Below are 24,655 nucleotides of genomic sequence, written 5' to 3'. Positions count from 1 at the left end.
ACCCCGCAGGCGCATGTTTGGACGAACAAGAAGACTCAACGATTTTAACACTATAACCGTTACTCTGGGATATTTTGGTCTGTTCGCCTACTGCGTGGCAACTAACATGAGAGAAGATGGCGCTACAAGCAAGAATAGTGAAGCCAATTTCGTCTCCGAGCCAGAGAACAATATGAACTAGCTTTATATCAGAAGTCTAGATGGTCTATGATACGAACTACCCCCTCCGTTCCTAAACAAGTGTCGTTTCAAATATGAACTAGCTTTATATTAGAAGTCTAGAAAGTCTCCTGAGCATATGCAGTTAGTAATATGACATCTAGTTGTCGTTGTAGGTTTTGCTGGATGCTGGCAACGGTAATGGAATCAGCCTGAAGTTTGAGTGGTGGTGCAAGTCCTTTTAAATTAACTTTTTATGTGACGAAAGAGAACAGAAAATCCAGCGATATCTTTAGGTAACTTGTCGTGTTTATTTCTTGTGAGCAGAAAACCTCAGGGTGGTCCCTCTTGAACTAAGCTACCAAGCATGTCTATATATTGTCATGCCTGTTTATTATATGGAAACATGTGAGCTTTGTTCAAATGTTGAAACCTTCTGAAATTTGATTTCTCTGCTTGTTGTATCATCCTAAATCCCTTCTGGTATCTTAGTTGTTACGTGGAATAAAACTTTTCCATCACTAGAACATATTAACTCCAAAATGTCGGTTATCTTACATGTAATTGGCTATAGATCAAGTATCATCGAATTCTTGCCATGGTTTCTGCAGTCCATCTTTGTGTGACAAGTCTTGCCTTCCATGCCAGATGAACATTTTTTGCGAGCAGGTATACTTCATGCAGTCCTCCGGAGCGATGTTAGCTTGGGATGAAACATCACACCACACATAACTTTCGATAAAAACATAACTTCCAAAATATAACCACAGAAATCACAAGAACAAATACAACCACGGAGCGATGTTAGCTTGGGATAAAGAATTCATAACTTCAGGTTATCCTTTTGGCAATAAGAGTCTTGCAAAACCCTTGGCAGGTGTTCAAACAAACACAGAAATCACAAGAACAAATATAGGTTGCAGGAAGACACTAAAATAAAACATAACCACTACGCATGTATATTTCCTTCAGAAGTGCATCAACATAGCTATGAACTAGAGGGTGTTAACTTCACTTCATATTTTGTCCATGTTGGACACACCCCAAAGCTACAGAATTTTAACTGATATCAAAAGTACAGACTTCACATAAGACACCACTCTTCCTTTTCTGGAAATAGATAAATGGTAACAACAACAACTTCAGTCCCAAACAAGTTGGGGCTAGCTAGAGTTGAAACCCATAAGAAATCGAAATCAAGTCATGGTTCCGCCACGTGGATAGCTTAGTAGATAAATGGTAAGCTAAAGGGTAAAATTGCATGAACATAGCTGTAAGCATATAAGTTACTTATGCCGTCAAAGATGAATGGGATTTGAACAATTGCTATCAAAAGTACAGATTTCGCAGACAGCACTACTGCTTCCTTTATATTGGACAAAAAGGGTGATAGTACCCAGAACAGCTAGAGGACTAAACTAAAGGGACAATTATGCAAACTAGGACACCCCTTGAACTAGAACATGCAACAATGACAGTACAGAGAAGAAACTGGAAATGACTCGTGCACAATGCCCTTTCAGAAAATAGATTCACAACCAATTGGAGAAAATATAACATGCAACACCTCCGGCCATCCAATATATTTACAGTGATTTTTCTGCAGTGATGTTGTCGGTCCAGAATTAAGTTTCGAGTGTACTTGCTCGATACAGCGGGAACGGCATCAAGTCAGCTTCTCAAGTTCTTAACAATGCATGTATGCGTTAAGCAATCGGCAGAACTTAGTGAACTTACATTTTTTTTACCACTCATATTGATCAAATTGACCTGCACAACTAAAACCAAAATGGTAGATCGCATGAAAGCTCGAGTGGATAAAACTCATGAGGTCAATACTGAAAGTACAAATTGGAGCATAATTCAGTACCACAGGTAGAAATATTTTGGCAAAGATAAAGCAGGGTGTCCCAGCAAACCTACAAAGGAAAGAAAATGTTGAATGATTGTATTATACAAGAAAAGTAACAATTTATAGAAGGAACATTAAGCAAATGTGTACCTTCACATGGTTCTCTCTCTCCACTAAGTTGTGCAGGACTTCACATGTGCGGGTGGTGACTGGTGACACTGAAAAAAAATGTTGGGATAACACAAACTAGTTCTAGCTCCCACCAACTGATTACACAACAGATATATGTGACTGGAACACAAATACCTCGACAATGAATCAGACTGCAGAGCAGAGAACATACAGAGAAGCAGTGAAATAAAAATCCAAACCTAGAGAACGGAACTATGCAACTCATATAACTGATTTTTTAGCCTCCATTGTTTCTGTCCTAAAAAATTAGATATTGTTCAAACAGCAGTGAGCATGACAGACCATATGGTGTGCACCAGAACCTAGCTTAACTCAATTGTGAAGCCAAGAAAAAATTGATGAAGTTCTAAAGGAGTGCAGCTTCATAGTAGTAAATAATGTAGCCAGTACCAGATTGAGCCAAGGACCTGGTAGGCTGCTAAGTCCATCTCCCAGTCAAGTTCTAGAGTTTGAGACACAGATGCATATGTTACACATGAGCACAGTCCCAGTAGCCTCTATTCTCAAAGCATAAATAACAATATGCAGCAATGAAATATGCTCAACATCTTCTGCCGTCTGAGACTGTCTATCTAAGAATGATCAACATTGTAGCATCATTTATTTATAGTATGACAATAGCAATACAATAGCATTACAGACAGCCAAAACAGAGTAGAACCGGGTTCAGGACTGCATTACGGCCATTTCCATTTCCCCAATTTCCCAGTGGTTGGTTTAGGGTCCAGAGTACAGTTTTCATTACAATCACAATCTAAGCCTGATAGTATCATATAAAAGGATTCAACAAGTTAGCAAAATAACAATCAAAGTGTGGCAGAAAAACAACGTAGAGTGAGCAAGACACGACGCACAGAACCAACCGGAACAATAGCAACATGATAGCATTAGAACCGGATTCAGGACTGCATTACAGCCATTTCCGTTTCCCCAATCTCACACCGGTTGGTTTAGGGCCTAGAGTACAGCTTACCATAATCGCAATCTTAGCCTGGGCTGCAAGATTCCACAAGCTAGCAAGGCAACAACGAAAGAGAGGCAGTAAGAGATAACTCGAGAGTGAACACTGCTGCTTATTATTATTATCATGGTGACTTGAGGATTTCATCAGAGTACAACAAACTCATGCAACAAAGATTTGCAGCCAACGACAGTTTTAACCAACCATACACGATTAAGGCACAAGGATCCGCAGATGCTGCGAGCAAACAGGGTACAAACGCATGGCAATCGTGGTGGCGCCGGCGTCCCATCCCGGTGGCGGGGGCGGGATCCGGCGGCGCCTCTCCTACTACTTCTTGCCGTCCTTGCCCTTGGCGTCCGTGGAGGTGCTCCCGGAGGCCTGCGCCGCCTTCTTGGCGTTCTTCTCCTCCAGCGCCTTCTTGTCCCTGCGGATCGGCGCCGCGTCAGGTCAGGCCAAGATTGGATCCGATCGGGGAAAGGAAAGGGGAAGGGGAAGGGGAAGGGGACGAACCTCTCGCGGCGCTGCTCCGGGGTGAGGCCGTCGCCGCCGTTCTTGGAGTTGGGCTTCCGCGCCGCCGCGCGCTCGCGGTCGCGCTCCCTCTGGCTGCCCCGTGCCCGCCCGCAGAGAAGAAAGTCAAGGAGGAAACAGATTGAGCTGGAGGAACAAGCAAATCACCACGACACAGATGCAGGCAAAGATGATAATAACAGATCTGAATTGAGATTGATGTGGAGGATATGAGTCATCTTCTTGCTTGATTCCCTTCCGCCGGCGGCGACTCTGTTCTTGTTGGGGGTTCTTTCTCTCCTCTGTCTCCCCCTTCCTCCTGCTTGATTCCCTTCACGCGGATTGGGTTGTAGACCACCGCGGGAGAGAGGCAAGCGGCAGTAGCCGGGCCTGGGCCTGGGCTGGCACCGTGCAACAAACGCGGCCCAGCAGGCAGGAGCATGGGCCCGGGAGGAGGCTGAAGTATTTTTAGACGAAATCACTAGTTATGAGTTAGGACATCTTCGACCCTGTCCGTCCCTCAACCCGCCAGCATCTGTTTGGGCCAAAGTGATCCGGACGTATTTTATCATCCAACATGGGTATCCTATTGGTTCGCAGGCCGGTTCGAAAGTCCGTTTGCCCATAAATCAGAGGCAAAGTTTGGGGGGAGGGGGGAGGGCATTGCAGGACACGCCCAAGTCCTCCTCTCAGTTCACTTTTCTTTCACTCTGCCACTGCCAGCTCTCCCCTTCTTTGCATCTGCACCCTTCTCATTCGATGTCGTCGATGTACCTCTCCGGCCGCCACCCACGCATCGTAGGATATCGACAGCCCCCAGCAACGCGCCTACCTGCCTTGGGCTACATCGATGTCCACCCAGGATCCCTCCGCAGCCAGGTACCTTCCCCTCCCTCGGCAGACGACCTCCATGGCGAACACCAGACCCGACAGGTGTTCGGTCAAATGCCATTCAACTCTTTTGTTGAACTTCTCGTTGTTTTCTAAAGTAATTTGGCGGCGTACTCGATGATGGAGGGTGAGTTTCTATGCTATGTGTGGTTGGTCACATTTTCGGACTTGTAGGCAGGAACTCAAGGGGCTCGCTCTTTTGGCAACGCGTGCATAATTCGTTTCATGAACAAAAGAATTTCGCACCCTGCGACATGCACGTCATCCATGAACGCAACGTGAAGTCGATATCGCATCGATGGTACATCGTCTACAACTCCTCATGAAGTTTTACCTGCGATTCACCGAGTGGACACAATGTGGCCATGGGGCTCGTCAACCATGGAGATTGTAATTTTTCCTTCATGTTGCTCTATATGTTGGTTAATTCATTCATTCACTCAATGGGGCTCTATACATTGTATAGCCTGCTCACGCTGCAGTGATATGATGTACTACAGGACCAAGGACAGGCCATTCACGCACATACAGTGTTGGATGAAGCTCAAGGGGCAGTATGTGTGGGACAACATGTGCCAGCCCTAACTCTACTGTCGTTGAATTTGGAATCAAAGAATTTCGAAGAATTTGAAAAACTTGTTGAACATCCAATTATCTCAGATGTAATATTTACATTTGAACGATATTTACATGTTATTTATGGATGAATTGTGTGAAGGAAATATGCCCTAGAGGCCATAATAAAGTTGTTATTTATATTTCCTTACATCATTATAAATTTTTATTATTCATGCTAGAATTGTATTAACCGGAAACTTAGTACATGTGTGAATACATAGACAAACAGAGTGTCACTAGTATGCCTCTACTTGACTAGCTCGTCAATCAAAGATGGTTAAGTTTCCTAGCCATGGACAAGAGTTGTCATTTGATGAACGGGATCACATCATTAGAGAATGATGTGATTGACTTGACCAATCCGTTAGCTTAGCACGATGTTCGTTTAGTTTGTTGCTATTGCTTTCTTCATAACTTATACATGTTCCTATGACTATGAGATTATGCAACTCCCGAATACCGGAGGAACACTTAGTGTGCTATCAAACGTCACAACATAACTGGGTGATTATAAAGATGCTCTACAGGTGTCTCCAATGGTGTTTGTTGAGTTGGCATGGATCGAGATTAGGATTTGTCACTCCAATTGTCGGAGAGGTATCTCTGGGCCCTCTCGGTAATGCACATCACTATAAGCCTTGCAAGCAATGTGACTAATGAGTTAGTTACGGGATGATGCATTACGAAACGAGTAAAGAGACTTACCGGTAATGAGATTGAACTAGGTATTGAGATACCGACGATCGAATCTCGGGCAAGTAACATACCGATGACAAAGGGAACAACGTATGTTGTTATGCGGTTTGACCGATAAAAGATCTTCGTATAATATGTAGGAACCAATATGAGCATCCAGGTTCCGCTATTGGTTATTGACTGGAAGTGAGTCTCGGTCATGTCTACATAGTTCTCGAACCCGTAGGGTCCACACGCTTAACGTTCGATGACGATCGATATTATGAGTTTATATGTTTTGATGTACCGAAGGTTGTTCGGAGTCCCGGATGTGATCACAGACATGACGAGGAGTCTCAAAATGGTCGAGACATAAAGATTGATATATTGGATGACTATATTCGGACACCGGATGAGTTCCGGGGGTCACCGGATATATATTGGAGTGCCGGAAGGGTTATCGGAACCACCGGAAAAGTAATGGGCCTTATTGGGCCTAGGGAGAGAGAGAGGGGCTGCCAAGGGCTGCCCCCCCCCCCAGGGGCCTAGTCCAAATTGAACTAGGGGGAGGGGCAGCGCCCCCTCCTTCCTTCTCTCTTCCCCTCCTTCCTTCTTCTCCTAGTAGGACTAGGAAAGGGGGGAGTCCTACTCCTACTAGGAGGAGGATTCCTCCCCCCTTGGCGCGCCTATGAGGGCCGACCGGCCTCCCCCTTCCTCCTTTATATACGTGGGGAGGGGGGCACCCTAGAACACACAAGTTGACAGTTGTCTTAGCCGTGTGCGGTGCCCCCCTCCATAGATTTCCACCTCGGTCATATCGTTGTAGTGCTTAGGCGAAGCCCTGCGTCGGTAACTTCATCAAAACTGTCACCACGCCGTCGTGCTGACGGAACTCTCCCTCGGTCTCAGCTGGATCAAGAGTACGAGGGACGTCACTGAGCTGAACGTGTGCAGATCGCGGAGGTGTCGTGCGTTCGGTACTTGGATCGGTTGGATCGCGAAGACGGTCGACTACATCAACCGCGTTACTAAACGCTTCCGCTTTCGGTCTACGAGGGTACGTGCACAACACTCTCCCCTCTCGTTGCTATGCATCACCTAGATGGATCTTGCGTGTGCATAGGAAAATTTTTGAAATTACTGTGTTCCCCAACAGTGGCATCCGAGCCAGGTCTATGCGTAGATGTTATATGCATGAGTAGAACACAAAGAGTTGTGGGCGATAATAGTCATACTGCTTACCATCATGTCATACTTTGATTCGGCGGTATTGTTGGATGAAGCAGTTCAGACCGACATTATGCGTACGCTTACGCGAGACTAGTTCTACCGACTTGCTTCGCACACAGGTGGCTAGTGGGTGTATGTTTCTCCAATTTTAGTTGAATCGAGTGTGACTACGCCTGGTCCTTGTTGAAGGTTAAAACAGCAAACTTGACGAAAAATCATTGTGGTTTTGATGCGTAGGTAAGAACGGTTCTTGCTAAGCCCGTAGCAGCCACGTAAAACTTGCAACAACAAAGTAGAGGACGTCTAACTTGTTTTTGAAGGGCATGTTGTGATGTGATATGGTCAAGACGTGATTATATAAATTGTTGTATGAGATGATCATGTTTTGTAACACAGTTATCGGCAACTGGAAGGAGCCATATGGTTGTCGCTTTATTGTATGAAATGCAATCGCCATGTAATTGCTTTACTTTATCATTAAGCGGTAGCGATAGTCGTAGAAGTTGGCGAGATGACAACGATGCTTCGTAATCGTTATTGGCTCCCACATATTGGCTCCCACATATTCTACGAAGATCTTTATTGGTCAAACCGCATAACAACATACGTTGTTCCCTTTGTCATCGGTATGTTATTTGCCCTTTACCGGCAAGTCTCTTTACTCGTTCCGTAATGCATCATCCCGCAACTAACTCATTAGTCACAATGCTTGCAAGGCTTATAGCGATGTGCATTACCGAGAGGGCCCAGAGATACCTCTCCGATACACGGAGTGACAAATCCTAATCTCGATCTATGCCAACTCAACAAACACCATCGGAGACACCTGTAGAGCATCTTTATAATCACCTACGTTGTGACGTTTGATAGCACACAAGGTGTTCCTCCGGTATTCGGGAGTTGCATAATCTCATAGTCTGAGGAACATGTATAAGTCATGAAGAAAGCATTAGCAAGGAAACTGTAATGATCATATTGCTAAGCTAACGAATGGGTCTTGTCCATCACATCATTCTCCTAATGATGTGATCCCATTCATCAAATGACAACACATGGCTATGGTTAGGAAACATAACCATCTTTGATAAACGAGCTAGTCAAGTAGAGGCATACTAGGGACATTTTGTTTTGTCTATGTATTCACACATGTACTAAGTTTCCGGCTAATACAATTCTATCATGAATAATAAACATTTATCATGAAATAAGGAAATAAATAATAACTTTATTATTGCCTCTAGGGCATATTTACTTCAGTCTCCCACTTGCACTACAGTCAATAATCTAGTTCACATCGCCATGTGATTTAACACCAATAGTTCACATCAGCATGTGATTAACACCCATAGTTCACATCGCCATGTGTCCAACACTCAAAGGGTTTACTAGAGTCAGTAATCTTAGTTCACATCGCCATGTGATTAACAACCAAAGAGTACTAAGGTGTGATCATGTTTTGCTTGTGAGAGAAGTTTAGTCAACGGGTCTGCCATATTCAGATCCGTATGTATTTTGCAAATTTCTATGTCAACAATGCTCTGCATGGAGCTACTCTAGATAATTTCTCCCACTTTTAATATGTATCCAGATTGAGAATTAGAGTCATCTGGATCAGTGTCAAAACTTGCATCGACGTAACCCTTTATGACGAACCTTTTGTCACTTCCATAATTGAGAAACATATCCTTATTCCACTAAGGATAATTTTGACCGTTGTCCAGTGATCTATTCCTAGATCACTATTGTACTCCCTTCCCAAACTCAGTGTAGGGTACACAATAGATCTGGTACACAGCATGGCATACTTTATAGAACCTATGGCTGAGGCATAGGGAATGACTTTCATTCTCTTTCTATCTTCTGTCGTGGTCGGGCTTTGAGTGTTACTCAATTTCACACCTTGCAATACAGGCAAGAACTCCTTCTTTGATTGTTCCATTTTGAACTAATTCAAAAATTTGTCAAGGTATGTACTCATTGAAAAAACTTATCAAGCGTATTGATCTATCTCTATAGATCTTGATGCTCAATATGTAAGCAGCTTCATCGAGCTCTTTCTTTGAAAAACTCCTTTCAAACACTCCTTTTATGCTTTCCAGAAAATTCTACATCATTTTCGATCAACAATATGTCATTCACATATACTTATCAGAAAGGTTGTAGTGCTCCCACTACTTCCTTGTAAATACAGGCTTCATCGCAAGTCTGTATAAAACTATATGCTTTGATCAACTCATCAAAGCGTATATTACAACTCTGAGATGCTTTGCACCAGTCCATGGATGGATCGCTGGAGCTTGCACATTTTGTTAGCACCTTTAGGATCGACAAAACCTTCTGGTTGCATCATATACAACTCTTCTTTAAGAAATCCATTAAGGAATGTAGTTTTGACATCCATTTGCCAGATTTCATAAAATGTGGCAATTTTCTAACATGATTTGGACAGACTTAAGCATTGCTACGAGTGAGAAAATCTCATCGTAGTCAACACCTTGAACTTTGTCAAAAACCTTTTTCAACAAGTCTAGCTTTGTAGATAGTAACACTACTATCAGCGTACGTGTTCCTCTTGAAGATCCATTTATTTTCTATGGCTTGCTAATCATCGGGCAAGTCAACCAAAGTCCACACTTTGTTCTCCTACATGGATCCCATCTCAGATTTCATGGCCTCAAGCCATTTCGCGAAATCTGGGCTCATCATCGCTTCCTCATAGTTCGTAGGTTCGTCATGGTTAAGTAACATGAACTCCAGAATAGGATTACCGTACCACTTTGGTGCAGAACGTATTCTGGTTGATCTACGAGGTTTGGTAGTGACTTGATCTGAAGTTTCATGATCATCATCATTAACTTCTTCACTAATTAGTGTAGGCATTACTGGAACTGATTTCTGTGATGAACTACTTTCCAATTCGGGAGAAGGTACAATTACCTTATCAAGTTCTACTTTCCTCCCACTCACTTCGTTTGAGAGAAACTCCTTCTCTAGAAAGGATCCATTCTTAGCAACGAATATCTTGCCTTCGGATCTGTGATAGAAGGTGTACCCAACAGTTACTTTTGGGTATCCTATGAAGACGCACTTCTCTGATTTGGGTTCGAGCTTATCAGGATGAAACTTTTTCACATAAGCATCGCAACCCCAAACTTTAAGAAACGACAGCTTAGGTTTCTTGCTAAACCACAGTTCATACGGTGTCGTCTCAGCGGATTTAGATGTTGCCCTTTTTAACGTGAATGCAGCTGTCTCTAATGCATAACCCCAAAATGATAGTGGTAAATCAGTAAGAGACATCATAGATCGCACCATATCTAATAAAGTACGGTTATGACGTTCGGACACACCATTACGTTGTGGTGTTCTAGGTGGCGTGAGTTGCGAAACTATTCCACATTGTTTCAAATGAAGACCAAACTCGTAACTCAAATATTCGTCTCCGCGATCAGATCGTAGAAACTTTTTCTTGTTACGATGATTTTCCACTTCACTCTGAAATTCTTTGAACTTTTTAAATGTTTCAGACTTATGTTTCATCAAGTAGATAAATCATCTGTGACGGTCAGAAAATAACGATACCCGCCGCGAGCCTCAAGACTCATCGGACCGCATACATCAATATGTATTATTTCCAATAAGTCAGTTGCTCGCTCCATTGTTCCGGTGAACGGAGTCTTAGTCATCTTGCCCATGAGGCATGGTTCGCAAGCATAGCATGGAGTTTCTTCATGCGCTTCACACCAATATGACCTAAACGGCAGTGCCACAAATAAGTTGCACTATCATTATTAACTTTGAATCTTTTGGCTTCAATATTATGAATATGTGTATCACTACGATCGAGATTCAATAAACCATTTATATTGAGTGTATGACCATAGAAGGTTTTATTCATTTAAATAGAACAACAATTATTCTTTGACTTAAATGAATAACCGTATTGCAATAAACATGATCTAATCATATTCATGCTCAACGCAAACACCAAATAACATTTATTTTAGGTTCAACACTAATCCCGAAGGTAAAAGGAGTGTGCGATGGTGATCTTATCAACCTTGGAATCACTTCCAACACACATCATCACCTCGCTCTTAACTAGTCTCTGTTTATTTTGCAACTCCCGTTTCGAGTTACTACTCTTAGCAACTGAACCAGTATCAAATACCGAAGGGTTTCTATAAACACTAGTAAAGTACACATCAATAACATGTATATCCAATATACCTTTGTTCACTATGCCATCCTTCTTATCCGCCAAGTATCTAGGGCAGTTCCACTTCCAGTGACCATTTCCTTTGCAGTAGAAGCACTCAGTTTCAGGCTTGGGTCTATCTTTGAGCTTCTTCATGGGAGTGGCAACTTGCTTGCCATTCTTCTTGAAGTTCCCTTTCTTTCCCTTGCCCTTTTACTTGAAACTAGTGGTCTTGTTAACCATCAACACTTGATGCTTTTTCTTGATTTCTACCTTCACCGATTTCAGCATCGCGAAGAGCTTGGGAATCGTTTCCGTTATCCCTTGCATATTATAGTTCATCACGAAGTTCTAGTAACTTGGTGATAGTGACTAGAGAACTCTGTCAATCACTATCTTATCGGGAATATTAACTCCCACTTGATTCAAGTGATTGTAGTACTCAGACATTCTGAGCACATGCTCACTCGTTGAGCTATTTTCCTCCATCTTGTAGGCAAAGTACTGTCAGAGGTCTCATACCTCTCGACACGGGCATGAGTATGAAATACCAATTTCAACTCTTGGAACATCTTATATGCTCCATGGCGTTCAAAACATTTTTGAAGTCCCGGTTCTAAGCCGTAAAGCATGGTGCACTAAACTATCAAGTAGTCATCATACCGAGCTTTGTCAAACGTTCATAACGTCTGTATCTGCTCCTGCAATAGGTCTATCTAGCGGTGCATCAAGGACATAATTCTTCTGTGCAGCAATGAGGATAATCCTCAGATCACGGACCAAGTCCGCATCATTGCTACTATCATCTTTCAACTTAGTTTTCTCTAGGAACATATCATAAATAAACGGGGAGCTACATTGCGAGCTATCGATCTACAACATAGATTTGCAAATACTATCAGGACTAAGTTCATGATAAATTAAAGTTCAATAAATCATATTACTTAAGAACTCCCACTTAGATAGACATCCCTCTAATCATCTAAGTGATCACGTGATCCAAATCAACTAAACCATGTACGATCATCACGTGAGATGGAGTAGTTGTCAATGGTGAACATCACTATGTTGATCATATCTACTATATGATTCACGCTCGACCTTTCGGTCTCAGTGCTTCGAGGCCATATCTGCATATGCTAGGCTCGTCAAGTTTAATCCGAGTATTCTGCGTGTGCAAAACTGGCTTGCACCCGTTGTATGTGAACGTAGAGCTTATCACACCCGATCATCACATGGTGTCTCGGCACGACGAACTGTCGCAACGGTGCATACTTAGGGAGAACACTTATACCTTGAAATTTAGTGAGAGATCATCTTATAATGCTACCGCCAAACTAAGCAAAATAAGATGTATAAAAGATAAACATCACATGCAATCAAAATATGTGACATGATATGGCCATCATCATCTTGTGCTTTTGATCTCCATCTCCAAAGTACCATCATGATTTCTATCGTCACTGGCACGACACCATGATCTCTATCATCTTGATCTCTATCAACGTGTCGTCATATGGTCATCTCACCAACTATTGCTATCGCATAGCGATAAAGTAAAGCAATTACATGGCACTTGCATCTTATGCAATAAAGAGACAGCCATAAGGTTCCTGCCAGTTGTTGACAATTTCAAAAACATGACCATCTCATACAACAATTTATATCTCATGTCTTGACCAAATCACATCACAACATGCCCTGCAAAAACAAGTTAGACGTCCTCTACTTTGTTGTTGCAAGTTTTACGTGGCTGCTACGGGCTGAACAAGAACTGTTCTTACCTACGCATCAAAACCACAACGATTTTTCGTCAAGTGATTCACAATCAAGTGGTTCCAAAAGCCCATCCGCATGGAGTTTCTTCATGCGCTTTACACCAATATGACCTAAACGGCAGTGCCACAAATATGTTGCACTATCATTATCAACTTTGCATCTTTTTGGCATCAATACTATGAATATGTGCATCATTACGATCGAGATTCAATAAACCATTTATATTAAGTGTATGACCATAGAAGGTTTTATTCATGTAAACAGAACAACAATTATTCTTTGACTTAAATGAATAACCGTATTGCAATAAACTGAAGGAAATATACCCTAGATGCAATAATAAAGTTGTTATTTATATTTCCTTACATCATGATAAATGTTTATTATTCATGCTAGAACTGTATTAACCGGAAACTTGGTACATGTGTGAATACATAGACAAACAGAGTGTCACTAGTATGCCTCTACTTGAGTAGCTCGTTAATCAAAGATGGTTAAGTTTCCTAGGCATGGACAAGAGTTGTCATTTGATGAACGGGATCACATCATTAGAGAATGATGTGATTGACTTGACCCATCCGTTAGCTTAGCATGATGTTCGTTTAGTTTTTTGCTATTGCTTTCTTCATAACTTATACATGTTTCTATGACTATGAGATTATGCAACTCCCGAATACCGGAGGAACACTTAGTGTGCTATCAAACGTCACAACGTAACTGGGTGATTATAAAGATGCTCTACAGGTGTCTCCGATGGTGTTTGTTGAGTTGGCATAGATCGAGAATAGGATTTGTCACTCCGATTGTCGGAGAGGTATCTCTGGGCCCTCTCGGTAATGCACATCACTATAAGACTTGCAAGCAATGTGACTAATGAGTTAGTTACAGGATGATGCATTACGAAACGATTAAAAGACTTACCGGTAATGAGATTGAACTAGGTATTGAGATACCGACGATCGAATCTCGGGCAAGTAACATACCGATGACAAAGGGAACAACGTATGTTGTTATGCGGTTTGACCGATAAGAGATCTTCGTAGAATATGTAGGAACCAATATGAGCATCCAGGTTCCGCTATTGGTTATTGACCAGAAGTGAGTCTCGGTCATGTCTACATAGTTCTCGAACCCGTAGGGTCCGCACGCTTAACGTTCGATGACGATCGATATTATGAGTTTATATTTTTTGATGTACCGAAGGTTGTTGGAGTCCCGGATGTGATCACGAACATGACAAGGAGTCTCGAAATGGTCGAGACATAAAGATTGATATATTGGATGACTATATTCGGACACCAGATGAGTTCTGGGGGTCACCGGATATATATCAGAGTGCTGGAAGGGTTATCGGAACCACCGGACAAGTAATGGGCCTTATTGGGCCTAGGGGAGAGAGAGGGGCTGCCAAGGGCTGGCCGCGCGCCCCCCATGGGCCTAGTCTGAGTTGGACTATGGGGAGGGGTGGCGCCCCCTCCTTCCTTCTCTCTTCCCCTCCTTCCTTCTTCTCCTAGTAGGACTAGGAAAGGGGGGAGTCCTACTCCTACTAGGAGGAGGATTCCTCCCCCCTTGGCGCGCCTATGAGGGCCGGCCGGCCTCCCCCTCCCTCCTTTATATACGTGGTGAGGGGGGCACCCTAGAACACACAAGTTGACAGTTGTCTTAGCCGTGTGTGGTGCCCCCCTCCACAGATTTCCACCTCGGTCATATCGTTGTAGTGCTTAGGCGAAGCTCTGCGTCGGTAACTTCATCAACACCGTCACCACGCCATCGTGCTGACGGAACTCTCCCTCGGCCTCAGCTGGATCAAGAGTACGAGGGACGTCACCGAGCTGAACGTGTGCAGATCGCGGAGGTGCCGTGCATTCGGTACTTGGATCGGTTGGATCGCGAAGACGTTCGACTACATCAACCGCGTTACTAAACACTTCCGCTTTCGGTCTACAAGGGTACATGGACAACACTCTCCCCTCTCGTTGTTATGCATCACCTAGATGAATCTTGCGTGTGCGTAGGAATTTTTTTGAAATTACTGTGTTCCCCAACATTGTGTTATTTCTATAATTGTCGGATCAGCGTGGCTATCAAATCAGGCTCAAAAGAGTTCCTCTCATTTTCCTCCCCAAACTCTCCCCTCCGGGCTTCACTGGTGAGGCCATGGATTCACCTTCCCTCTGCATGTCGCTTCGACAAACGGTGGCGGGGTGGGGAATCGCGATGACTTTGCTCTGGTTAGTAGTTTAGGTTAGGGTTTTTTAGTCCTCACAAATCCGGCGTTCGGGTGGATGGTAGCGCTTCTTCTTCGAGTTTGTCTTTTGGGCTCCGATCCTCCTTGAGTTCGTCTGTCTGGACGTAGTCCACGGAGCTCTGACATAGATTCCTAACGTCTCCTTAGGGCGGTGAGGTTAGGGTTTCTCGTTGTGTAGCGAGATTTGGTCCAGATCTATACAAGGCTCTAGGGCGCTAGTCCTTAGGGGCACATTTATGAAGACTTCCCAGCTCATTCTGGCGGCAGTAGTGGTTGTTCGGTGATCTTGGAATCTCAATGTAAATTTTGTTATGTTTGAGATGCTTTGTACTCCCTCCGATCCATATTACTTGTTTTAAATTTGTCTAGATACGGATGTGTCTAACATGTCTAGGTACATCTGTATCTAGACAAATCTAAGACAAGCAATATGGATCGACCGGAGTACCATATTATAATAGATTTGTTCCTTTTCAAAGAAAAAAAAGCATGGCTTCCAATCGAAGGATCTTGTTGGTCGCGAGATCTTATAGGTTTCACCTCTAGCCTACCTCAACTTGTTTGGTACTTGGCTTTGTTGTTGCTGTTGTTGTTTTGTTGTTGTTGTTCCAATCGAAGGATCTTCTCCATCGAGCACACGTGGATTCATTTAGAGCATCTTCAAGAGCTTCCCAATAAATATCCCCCAGTAAGTCCCTAATAACTACAACGCTCAGGAGATTTTCTAGACTTCTAATATAAAGCTAGTTCATATCATTCTTTGGGTCAGAGACGATATTCGCTTCATAGTTCTTGCCTTTAGCGCCATCTTCTTTCATGTCAGATACCACGTAGTAGGAGAGCAGACCAAAAAATCCCAGAGTGGTGTATATACTGGTAAAATCATTGAGTCTTCTTGTTCCTCGAAACCTACGCCTGCAAGGGTGATAACAACCAAAAAAGCTCTAAGACAAGAAAAAGGGGGAAATAGAGCATTTTTTAGAGGAAAAGGGCTCGAGAGCCCCGGCTCCATTGCATTGATCAATGAAACCAGACCAAATTCAGTTTTACACCATCCTCAAGTCTCAACTAGGCAGCACTAAAAGAGGCTACCCTTCTACACCACTCCTCTAAAGCAGAACTAAAACAGCAGAAAGAACCCAAAAGCCGCACACTCACGGCCTGGCAAGTTGATACGCCTAAAATTACACAAATGTATCACACCATTTGAGGTGTTACATCATCTCCTTCAGGCTCACTGGCCATGCAGTGCAGGCCTCCAGGGGTGGAAGAGAAAGTTCACCGCGTTCATCTTCCCCACCAGGCGCAGTGATCATCACATTGCAACATCTTTGTCCTACCCAGGGTCCGGCCACATGAGCAGAGGAGGCTCTCTTATATTTTGTTCCAGCCTTGCAACCAGCCAACGCACTCTGTCATTAACAAGCCCTGAGTATAGGATCTCCCATGCAGATAGCATAGCTGCCATCTTTCTCCACACACCCTGCATATTAGACCACATAGCGCGACCAAAATACATGTCATTGCGAAGTTTCCACAAGGCCCACATAGCTGCAGCCTGGTAAATCTTAAGAGAAGTATTCGAGTTGCTATGCCACCACTCTAGCATGGAAGCAATATTAGTAATATTAGCCATATCTGCTAAATCATTAATATCTCTCCAGATCTCCTTCGCAACCACACACTCAAAAAACAGATGTCTCCCCGTTTCATGCTCTGCACAAAACAGACAGGATAGATCATCCACATGTTGTCTCTTACTGAGATTGTCTCTAGTAAGCAGCTTATTATTAAAAGCAAGCCAAATAAAAATCTGAACCCTAGGTGGAATTTTAACTTCCCACACTTTAGGTCCTTTCCCAGGGATAGCCCCTCTAAAATTAACTATCTTATATAAAGAACTAACTGAGTAAATACCATTAGCCTCATAATTCCACACTAAAGTATCAGCATCACTCAACAGACGAACATTTTTAATGCATTCAAACAAAGCATTCCAGGACTGCATCATGTCCTGAGAGAAACATCTCCTGAAGTTAATCTTCAGGTTAGTTCCATCAACACACTTGCAACAGTCACATTATGCTCCTTGGCGATATTGTAAGATCCCAGAACTGAGTGGCCAGACTACTTTGACCACACCATTTATCTTCCCAGAATCTAATAGATTCACCATTACCCACTTTCCAGGGGTACCCAATATTGGCTGCTTTAGCAACCCAAATAACATTCTTCCAGAATGGGGAAGCCCCATCCGTGGTACAACTAAAAATATTGGGATTATGAGTATCATACTTATCATCAACAATTTGTTTCCAAATCTTACCATCCCCCAAGGCATATCTTTTGACCCAGGAGGCTAGCATACAAAGATTAAAATCAGCTAGGTTGGTTATGCCCAAGCCCCCATACTCCCTCCTAAGAGCAACAGCTCCCCAAGCAGCCAAGTGATACTTGTGGTGTCCCTCATAGTTATCCCAAAAGCAATGGGATAGTTGGGAGTTAATCATATTTAAAGCCCATTTAGGGAATTTAATAATCCCCATTAAATAAGAGGGGATACTGGCTAAACAGGCTTGCACTAGTATAAGCCTCTTGCCATAAGAAAGCAATCTCCCTCTCCACCCAGCTCCTCTCTTAATGATCTTATCAATCACAGGCTGTAGGTCCTCTCTTCTAATTTTGGAGTGGTGTAGGGGGATCCTAAATATTTAATAGGGAAGGCCCCAATTTTACAGCCAAAACACTGGGCAAGTTTAACAGCCTCATCATGGTCTATGTTAATAGGGACCAAATCACATTTATGAAAATTAGTCCTCATCCCCGACATCTGCTCAAAGCACGACAAAAACCACTTGAGGTGCTTAGCATTCTCTAGATTATTATCCAGAAACAACAGTGTGTCATCAGCATATTGCATGCTGATCACTCCAGCAGGTGTATTAGGAGAAAAAATACCAGAAATATAATTATTATCACCTGCCTTAACTAGTATTCTAGTAAAGACATCTGCAACTATATTAAACAATAAAGGGCAGGTTGGATCACCCTGCCTAACCCCTTTACCAACCAGAAAATAATCACTGTTGGTGTCATTTATCCTGACCCCAACAGAACCTGTATTAAATAGAGACTTGATCTTGTTTATCCACTTAGAGCTAAAGCCCCTATTGTGCATAACCTCAATCAAAAATTCTCTATTAATTTTGTCATAAGCTTTCTCATAGTCTAGCTTAAACACAAAGCCTGGTTTATTATTCTTAGCAGCCGAATGAATAATTTCATGAGCAGCTACTATGCTCTCCGCAATAAACCTGCCTTTAATAAAAGCAGTTTTGTTCTGGGCAATAATATCATTACACACAGGACCAAATCTGTTACTAGTGCATTTAGAAAAAAAATTGAAGCTACAGTTAGTCATGGCTAGAGGTCTGAATTTTTCTAACCTCACAGCCTCATTTTCTTTAGGAACTGGAGTGAGGAGGGAGAAATTCAATATGTAAAGATCCAATTCCCCCTTCTCCCAATCTCTAAATAAAGAGAAAAGATCCTCCTTAATGACCTCCCAGAATTGTTGATAAAACAAAAAAGGAAAATCATCAGGACCCGGAGCACCTTCAGCATAAGAGCCAAAAACAGCTTCCTTAATTTCTTTTTCAGAGAAAGGAGCATCTAGCCTAGCATTATGAGCATCTGTAACTTTGCTACTATGGTCCCAGAAATCATCACTTAGATTAATATCTAGTTTATCCTAGAAACCAAAAAGCTTGCAGTAAAAATCTACAGCAGTTTTCAAAATACCTGGAGTGTCTGTGACCATTCCATCTTCACTTTCCAGCATTAGTATCTGCTTCTTTCTTCTTTTTTGATTAGCCACCGCTTGAAAATACTGTGTGTTCTGCTCTCCTTCCAGAATATCTCTGTCTGGATTTAATCTCTTCCCTCCTCTAGATTTCATTTAGTTCACCTGAAATACATTTTATCCTTTGTTTAGAACTAGGAGAAAGAGGGTTAGTTTCTGTAGAAATATCTAAACAATTGTATTCAGCCACCAAGGCTTGCTTCTGTCTATTCTGGGCAGCCTCATAATTAAGCATCCAGCCTTTAATAGCTTTCCTGGTAACTCTAATTTTAAATTGCCAAACATCAATGGCTGGTGTTACATTTAGTATTCCAGGCTTTGCAGACCATATCTCTGAAACCCTTCACTTCTAAACACCACTTTTCAAATCTAAACATTTTACTCTTAGGAACAGGAATAACTTTAGTGTCAACCACCATGGGGGTGTGATCACTGCCCACTCTAGGCAAAGCTTTAAGTTGGGTAGCAGGAAACATAGCATCCCATCCAACAGACATAAAAACTCTGTCAATGGTAGCCATGATCATGTTGTCTTGGTTATTACCCCATGTATATTTTCTGCCAGAATTCTTAAGTTCAATCAGGCCAAATTTATTCACCCAATCATTGAACATATCAGCCCAATGATGGTTAATCTGGCCAGTACTTTTATCCCCAGCTTCTCTAATGAGATTGAAGTCCCCACCTATAATAGTAGGACCATCCCAACCAGCTAGGATATTATGCAATTCATTAATAAAATCCAGCTTAAGAGCATCATAAGTAGACCCATACACAGACAGCAGCCTCCATTCTTTTTGATCTTGCTTATTCTTCAAGGACATGGAGATACAAAAAGTATGAATATTACAGAAGCTAATATCAAACAAGTCTTCTTTCACTCCTATCAAGAGCCCCCCTTCTGTGTTATCCGCAGGGAGCCACTTCCATAGGAAACCACATCTATTGTTAATGGCTTCCAATTGTAAGGTAGTGAAAGTTTCTTTCTTAGTTTCAGAAAAAACAAATAATATCAGGGCATTAAGTCCTAATCAACTCTTGCACTCTCAGAATTTTTCCAGGGCTATTTAAGCCTATGACATTCCAAAAGATGACTATCATTTAATATTAAATTCAATTTTCCTCCTACTTCTACGTTTCCTACTACTAACCACCTCAGTCCAAGAGTTGTCAAGGTCCTGGTCCACTTCTATTTGTGCACCAGGGGAATCCCCTGATCTACTCTCACCTCTTGGTGGATACATATTAAACTCCTCTCCAGTGATATCAATATCCGGAGGGAGAAACATATCTGGATTTTTTCATGGAAAATACCTAACCTCTCTCTCTCCACCTCTTTAATGATAGCTACATTGTGAGAGGCAGAAGATGTATTTCCCAGATTTATTCCAGATCTATTTGCAATATTAATTAAATGCTCATTATCTAAGCAAGCAAAAGAGTTAGCCATACCTTTATCCTGCTTGTATTTGGGTATTTCCAAATCCCTCATTCTCTTTAGTTCTTGAGCTTTTTGCAGGGCAGGTTTGCAATCTCTCTTCACCCTATCACTCATTCTGGTAGCTACTACAGGGCCCCATTTTCCTTTTTTATCCTTTGTAGCAGCATCAGATTTTTGTCCATTAGTATCACTTCTCCTTTCAACAGCTTCAAACTGAGGCAAGAGATGGACACCAATGTTCTCCACAGGTTTCTTCTTCACTATTTCCACATAACTCTTGGCTATAGGAGCCTCTTGTAGTTTAGCAAACATTGTTTTCTCTAGGCTTGATTTTACCTCATCAGCGCATACAGTATTGCTCTTTGACTTGTGTTTGGGAGTAGCAGAAGGCATGGGGGGTATGATTTGTCTTGCTGACATTATTATCATGACTAGTATCCATATCTTCCCCTAGGAGATCATCATTTTCAAATTCATCCTATTCTCCCTGATCAGTCCCTTTATCTCCCTTCTTTGGATCAGATGGGTCATCAGTACTTTGTCCAGCCACTGCTTCCTCCTCCATAGTAAACTTCAGTAAATACAGTTCATGGTTTATTTCAACTACTCTATCAGTAGGAATTTTCTTGGGATATCTGACAGCCACCTGAATTCTCACTTTTTCATAGAAGCTTCTGAAAATTAGGTGCCAGTCCACATTAACCAGAATCCCCAGAATGGTGGCTATTTGCACAAAGGTGTTCCAGCTAAACTATTTAGGAGGCAGTCCCTCAATCACCACCCATGTCTCTGTTAATGAATCATATGATGGTAGATCTCCTAGCCAGTCTTCAAAGGAAATTGTAACCCCTTTCTTCTTCAGGTTGATTGAGTCATACTCCACCAATTTTGCAATCCTTTTGTTTGGAGGAAATCTCACAAGGAACTTACTTTTGTTGAATGGCCTTATCTGCCAAGGCCAGTTAGTCTTCCACATATCTGAAAAACATCGCCCCAGCTCCTCAGCAGTGATAGCTCCCTCTTCAACTATAACAAACCCCACATTACCAATATTCAACCAATCATTGTCATTTGTTTCCCCTGTTTCCACATGAAAGAAACCCAGCCCTGTATTGGCACTCCCCCAATACTGAGCAGCAGGGTAGGTCTTGTACCAAGCAGGTCAGACATCCATGTGATGTCCAGGAGTTTTACACATGAAGCAAACTTTAGGAACAGGGCACATACCAACAAAGTGACCTAGTACCCCACAGTTGTAGCAGATAGCCCCAATGAACTTAGAATCCACCTGATAGCTACCTGCCTCATCAACAGTGTCAGAAGTTTGATTTATCCCAGCGCCAGCTTCTTGATTTTTCAGAGTCTTAGCCTTCTGCTTCTTCTTGGACTTACTAGTTCCAGGTTGCCCCAACTACACAGGCTGCATGCTCCCCCAATCTGCCCACTGCTGCTCCTCGCAGGCTGCTGTTGGTAATTGATTGGAGGACCAACAGGCGGTGGGATATACTGGTACGAAAACTGCATCTGTTGTGGCCACTGCGGCATCTGATTGTAGTGGTTGCCCCAGCCCCCTCCATGGTAACCAGGGAACATGTGGCCGGGAGGAACCATATTCGGTCCAGGCATCAGCGGCGCAATCGGTGGTCTGGAGAAGATATTCACAGGGGGGCCTGAATTTTGCGCACGGGGCCTAGCTGGAGGAACAGTGGGGACGGTCGTTGGAGCTGTAGGTCTCCCCAACTCATTCCTCCCCCTTCCTGCCGCATATTTTCCTCCTCCCCTTGAATTTTCTCGACCTCCTCCGCCAGCCATCTTCTTAACAACCTCCGCAAACGCAATTCGCCCAGTCTGCCTAGACCACAGATCTCTCAAAAAACTGAATTGCTTTGGTGGTGGTAGCCGATCTGATCTCCCTATAGGGTGGCAGTCATCGGCAGAGAACTCGCCCTTCTCTACCAACTCCTTCCTGATCCAGACCAGGTTTCGGTTAGAGGCCCTCTGGCGGCGAACCCTAGCATGGGGGGATTTATTGGCCTCTCGAGAATTTCCACTGGAAGGCGTATTATCATTATGCGCCTGCTTCGTCACCCCACTAGCATCGGCGGTCACCACTGCGCCACGTGGCCCCTTCTCGCCCCGTCCGATTTCACCTCTCCCAAGCAGAAGAGCCCTCCTAGCTTTGCCGTTGACTATTCTACTCGGCGAGGTCATCACCAACGGCGGCGGCGAGACCCGCCTACTGGCCGGCGAGGCCCTTTTCCCCTGACTTGCAGATCCTGGCGGCGTGGAACGCACCGTATGGGCAGCCGAGCTCAATCCCGACTGGACGCCGGTGGCCAGGATGAGATTTGCAGCGGCGCACCTGATGCTATCACTCCCAACAAGCACTCCCATCGCAGCGCCCTCCGGGGATCCTCTGACTTTGCCTCCGCCCTCGCCCACATCACGAACGCGGCCGACGAGGAGTGAGGAAAGGCAGGCATCCTCATCCTCTCCTCCGCCGTGGCCTCGTCGTAGATCTGCTTCGCCAGGATCCTCTGCTCTCCCTCTGCTCTCGTCTGGCAAACCTCTGCATACCTGGCCGCCGCGGCTCGCGTGTCCGGATCCCTCGCCGCCGCCACCGCCTGATCTGCCACCTTCCACTCCTGAACATGCCGAATCCACGCCGCAGCGGCGTCGCGAATCCTGGTCGCCCGCTCCACCCACCCCTGAGCCCCAGTCGCCATGAGTACCCCCTTCGGAACCGGTGAAATCAATCTCACCATCTCCGCGAAGGCTTCGTGGATGTGGGGAGGGAATCGAGAGGGGGAAGGGGGAGGGGGAGGGGGAGCGGCCTCGGCCGCCGTCCTCAGGCCTCGCCGCCGTGGAGGCATGCCGCGAGGTCGGAGCGGCTAGATCTGCGGTGGGGGCAATGGCGAGCGGGAGGCGTGGAGTCGCCGTGGTTGCGCGAGTGTGGGAGCGTGTAAGCGCGTGGGCGTGAGCCCTCAGGGGGAATAGAGCATAGTTATGCATATGTTTGAGATTATACCAAATGGGGTCATGAGGCCTAGGCTCCACTTGAGCAGCAAGTTGAGTGATCAGGCAATGAATTTGGATGTCTTTCCAGGACAACTGGCGGTAAAGTTCTGCCATTTTCACCTCTGTGAGCAAATCAAACAACTCTTCTTTCTTCTTGTCAAATTCCCTTTCCAGCTCGCCGCGAGGCCTTGCACCAGATGTCGGCTGGCCACACAACATGATCGGATTCATATTAGTATCGTTTCCTTGATAGAAATGTATGCCATACTATGAGATATATTGTCAGAAAATTATATAAAAACAAACCCTGTCATACATAGTTCAGAATTGGTCACACCTGGAATCAATTAGCGGCATGGATATTAACCTTTTAGGAAAAAAAAAATCCCAAAAATACCCACACACACAGAAAGAAAGTAGGAAGGGGAAGGCTTGGTCACACCTGGTAATGGGCTTCGGTCCACTAAGGAATTGACTGACAAAATATGTGGTCAGTATATTTAACACAGCAAAGACAGAGAACAAACCCAAAAAAAAAAAGAATGTAGCTAGGTCCCGGTCTACTAGGACTGAACCAAATATCAATCGAGTAACATAACATGTAAGAAAAAAAGACAAATAATTGATTTTTTTCCTTTTGCACGGATCTTATGTAAGATTTGACTAATATAATATCGACTGCCAAGACTGAAAAAGAATAACAGATGAGTCGTAAAGCAAGATCATTAACACACAGCACGGACTGACACAAAATAAAATTCCAGACAACATACATGCAGCTAAATGAATAAAATAGCAAAGACCTTCTATATACTTCCTCCGTAATGAAATATAAAAGTGTTTAGATCACTCACTATTTTAGTAATTTAAACGCTCTTATATATCCTTATATCCTCAGAGGCAGTACTTAAAGAAAAAGTAAGCAAGCTTGTGTAATACGATTTTTTTTTCCCACCGTGCGGGAGAGAAGAAAAAACAACGAATGCATGCATGCATGGCTGCATTCGTATCCGTCCACCAC

At 43.5% G+C, this 24,655-nt stretch overlaps 1 protein-coding gene and 1 pseudogene across 1 annotated transcript; one reads left to right on the top strand and one right to left on the bottom strand.

Annotated features, from left to right (window-relative positions):
* The window catches only part of LOC109762128 (uncharacterized), a 31,370-nt pseudogene extending 27,779 nt beyond the window's left edge, over window positions 1-3,591 (top strand).
* A 12,373-nt stretch (window positions 3,592-15,964) lies between these two features.
* Window positions 15,965-23,591, bottom strand: LOC123494360 (uncharacterized). Its single transcript, XM_045229912.2, has 3 exons — window positions 20,628-23,591; window positions 19,115-19,280; window positions 15,965-16,796 (listed from the first exon to the last, which is right to left on the bottom strand). The coding sequence occupies exon 1, from the start codon at window positions 23,008-23,010 to the stop codon at window positions 21,973-21,975; it is 1,038 nt and encodes a 345-aa protein (XP_045085847.1). The 5' UTR covers window positions 23,011-23,591; the 3' UTR covers window positions 15,965-16,796; window positions 19,115-19,280; window positions 20,628-21,972.
* Window positions 23,592-24,655: the final 1,064 nt, after the last annotated feature.

This window comes from Aegilops tauschii, chromosome 1 (assembly GCF_002575655.3).
Source record: "Aegilops tauschii subsp. strangulata cultivar AL8/78 chromosome 1, Aet v6.0, whole genome shotgun sequence".
In the NCBI taxonomy this organism is placed as follows: domain Eukaryota; kingdom Viridiplantae; phylum Streptophyta; class Magnoliopsida; order Poales; family Poaceae; genus Aegilops; species Aegilops tauschii.
This window is presented reverse-complemented; position numbering and strand designations above follow the sequence as displayed.

Excerpts from the sequence above, each read along its gene's own strand:
- LOC123494360 (XM_045229912.2), bottom strand. The coding sequence starts at position 23,010 with ATGGGAGTGCTTGTTGGGAGTGATAGCATCAGGTGCGCCGCTGCAAAT.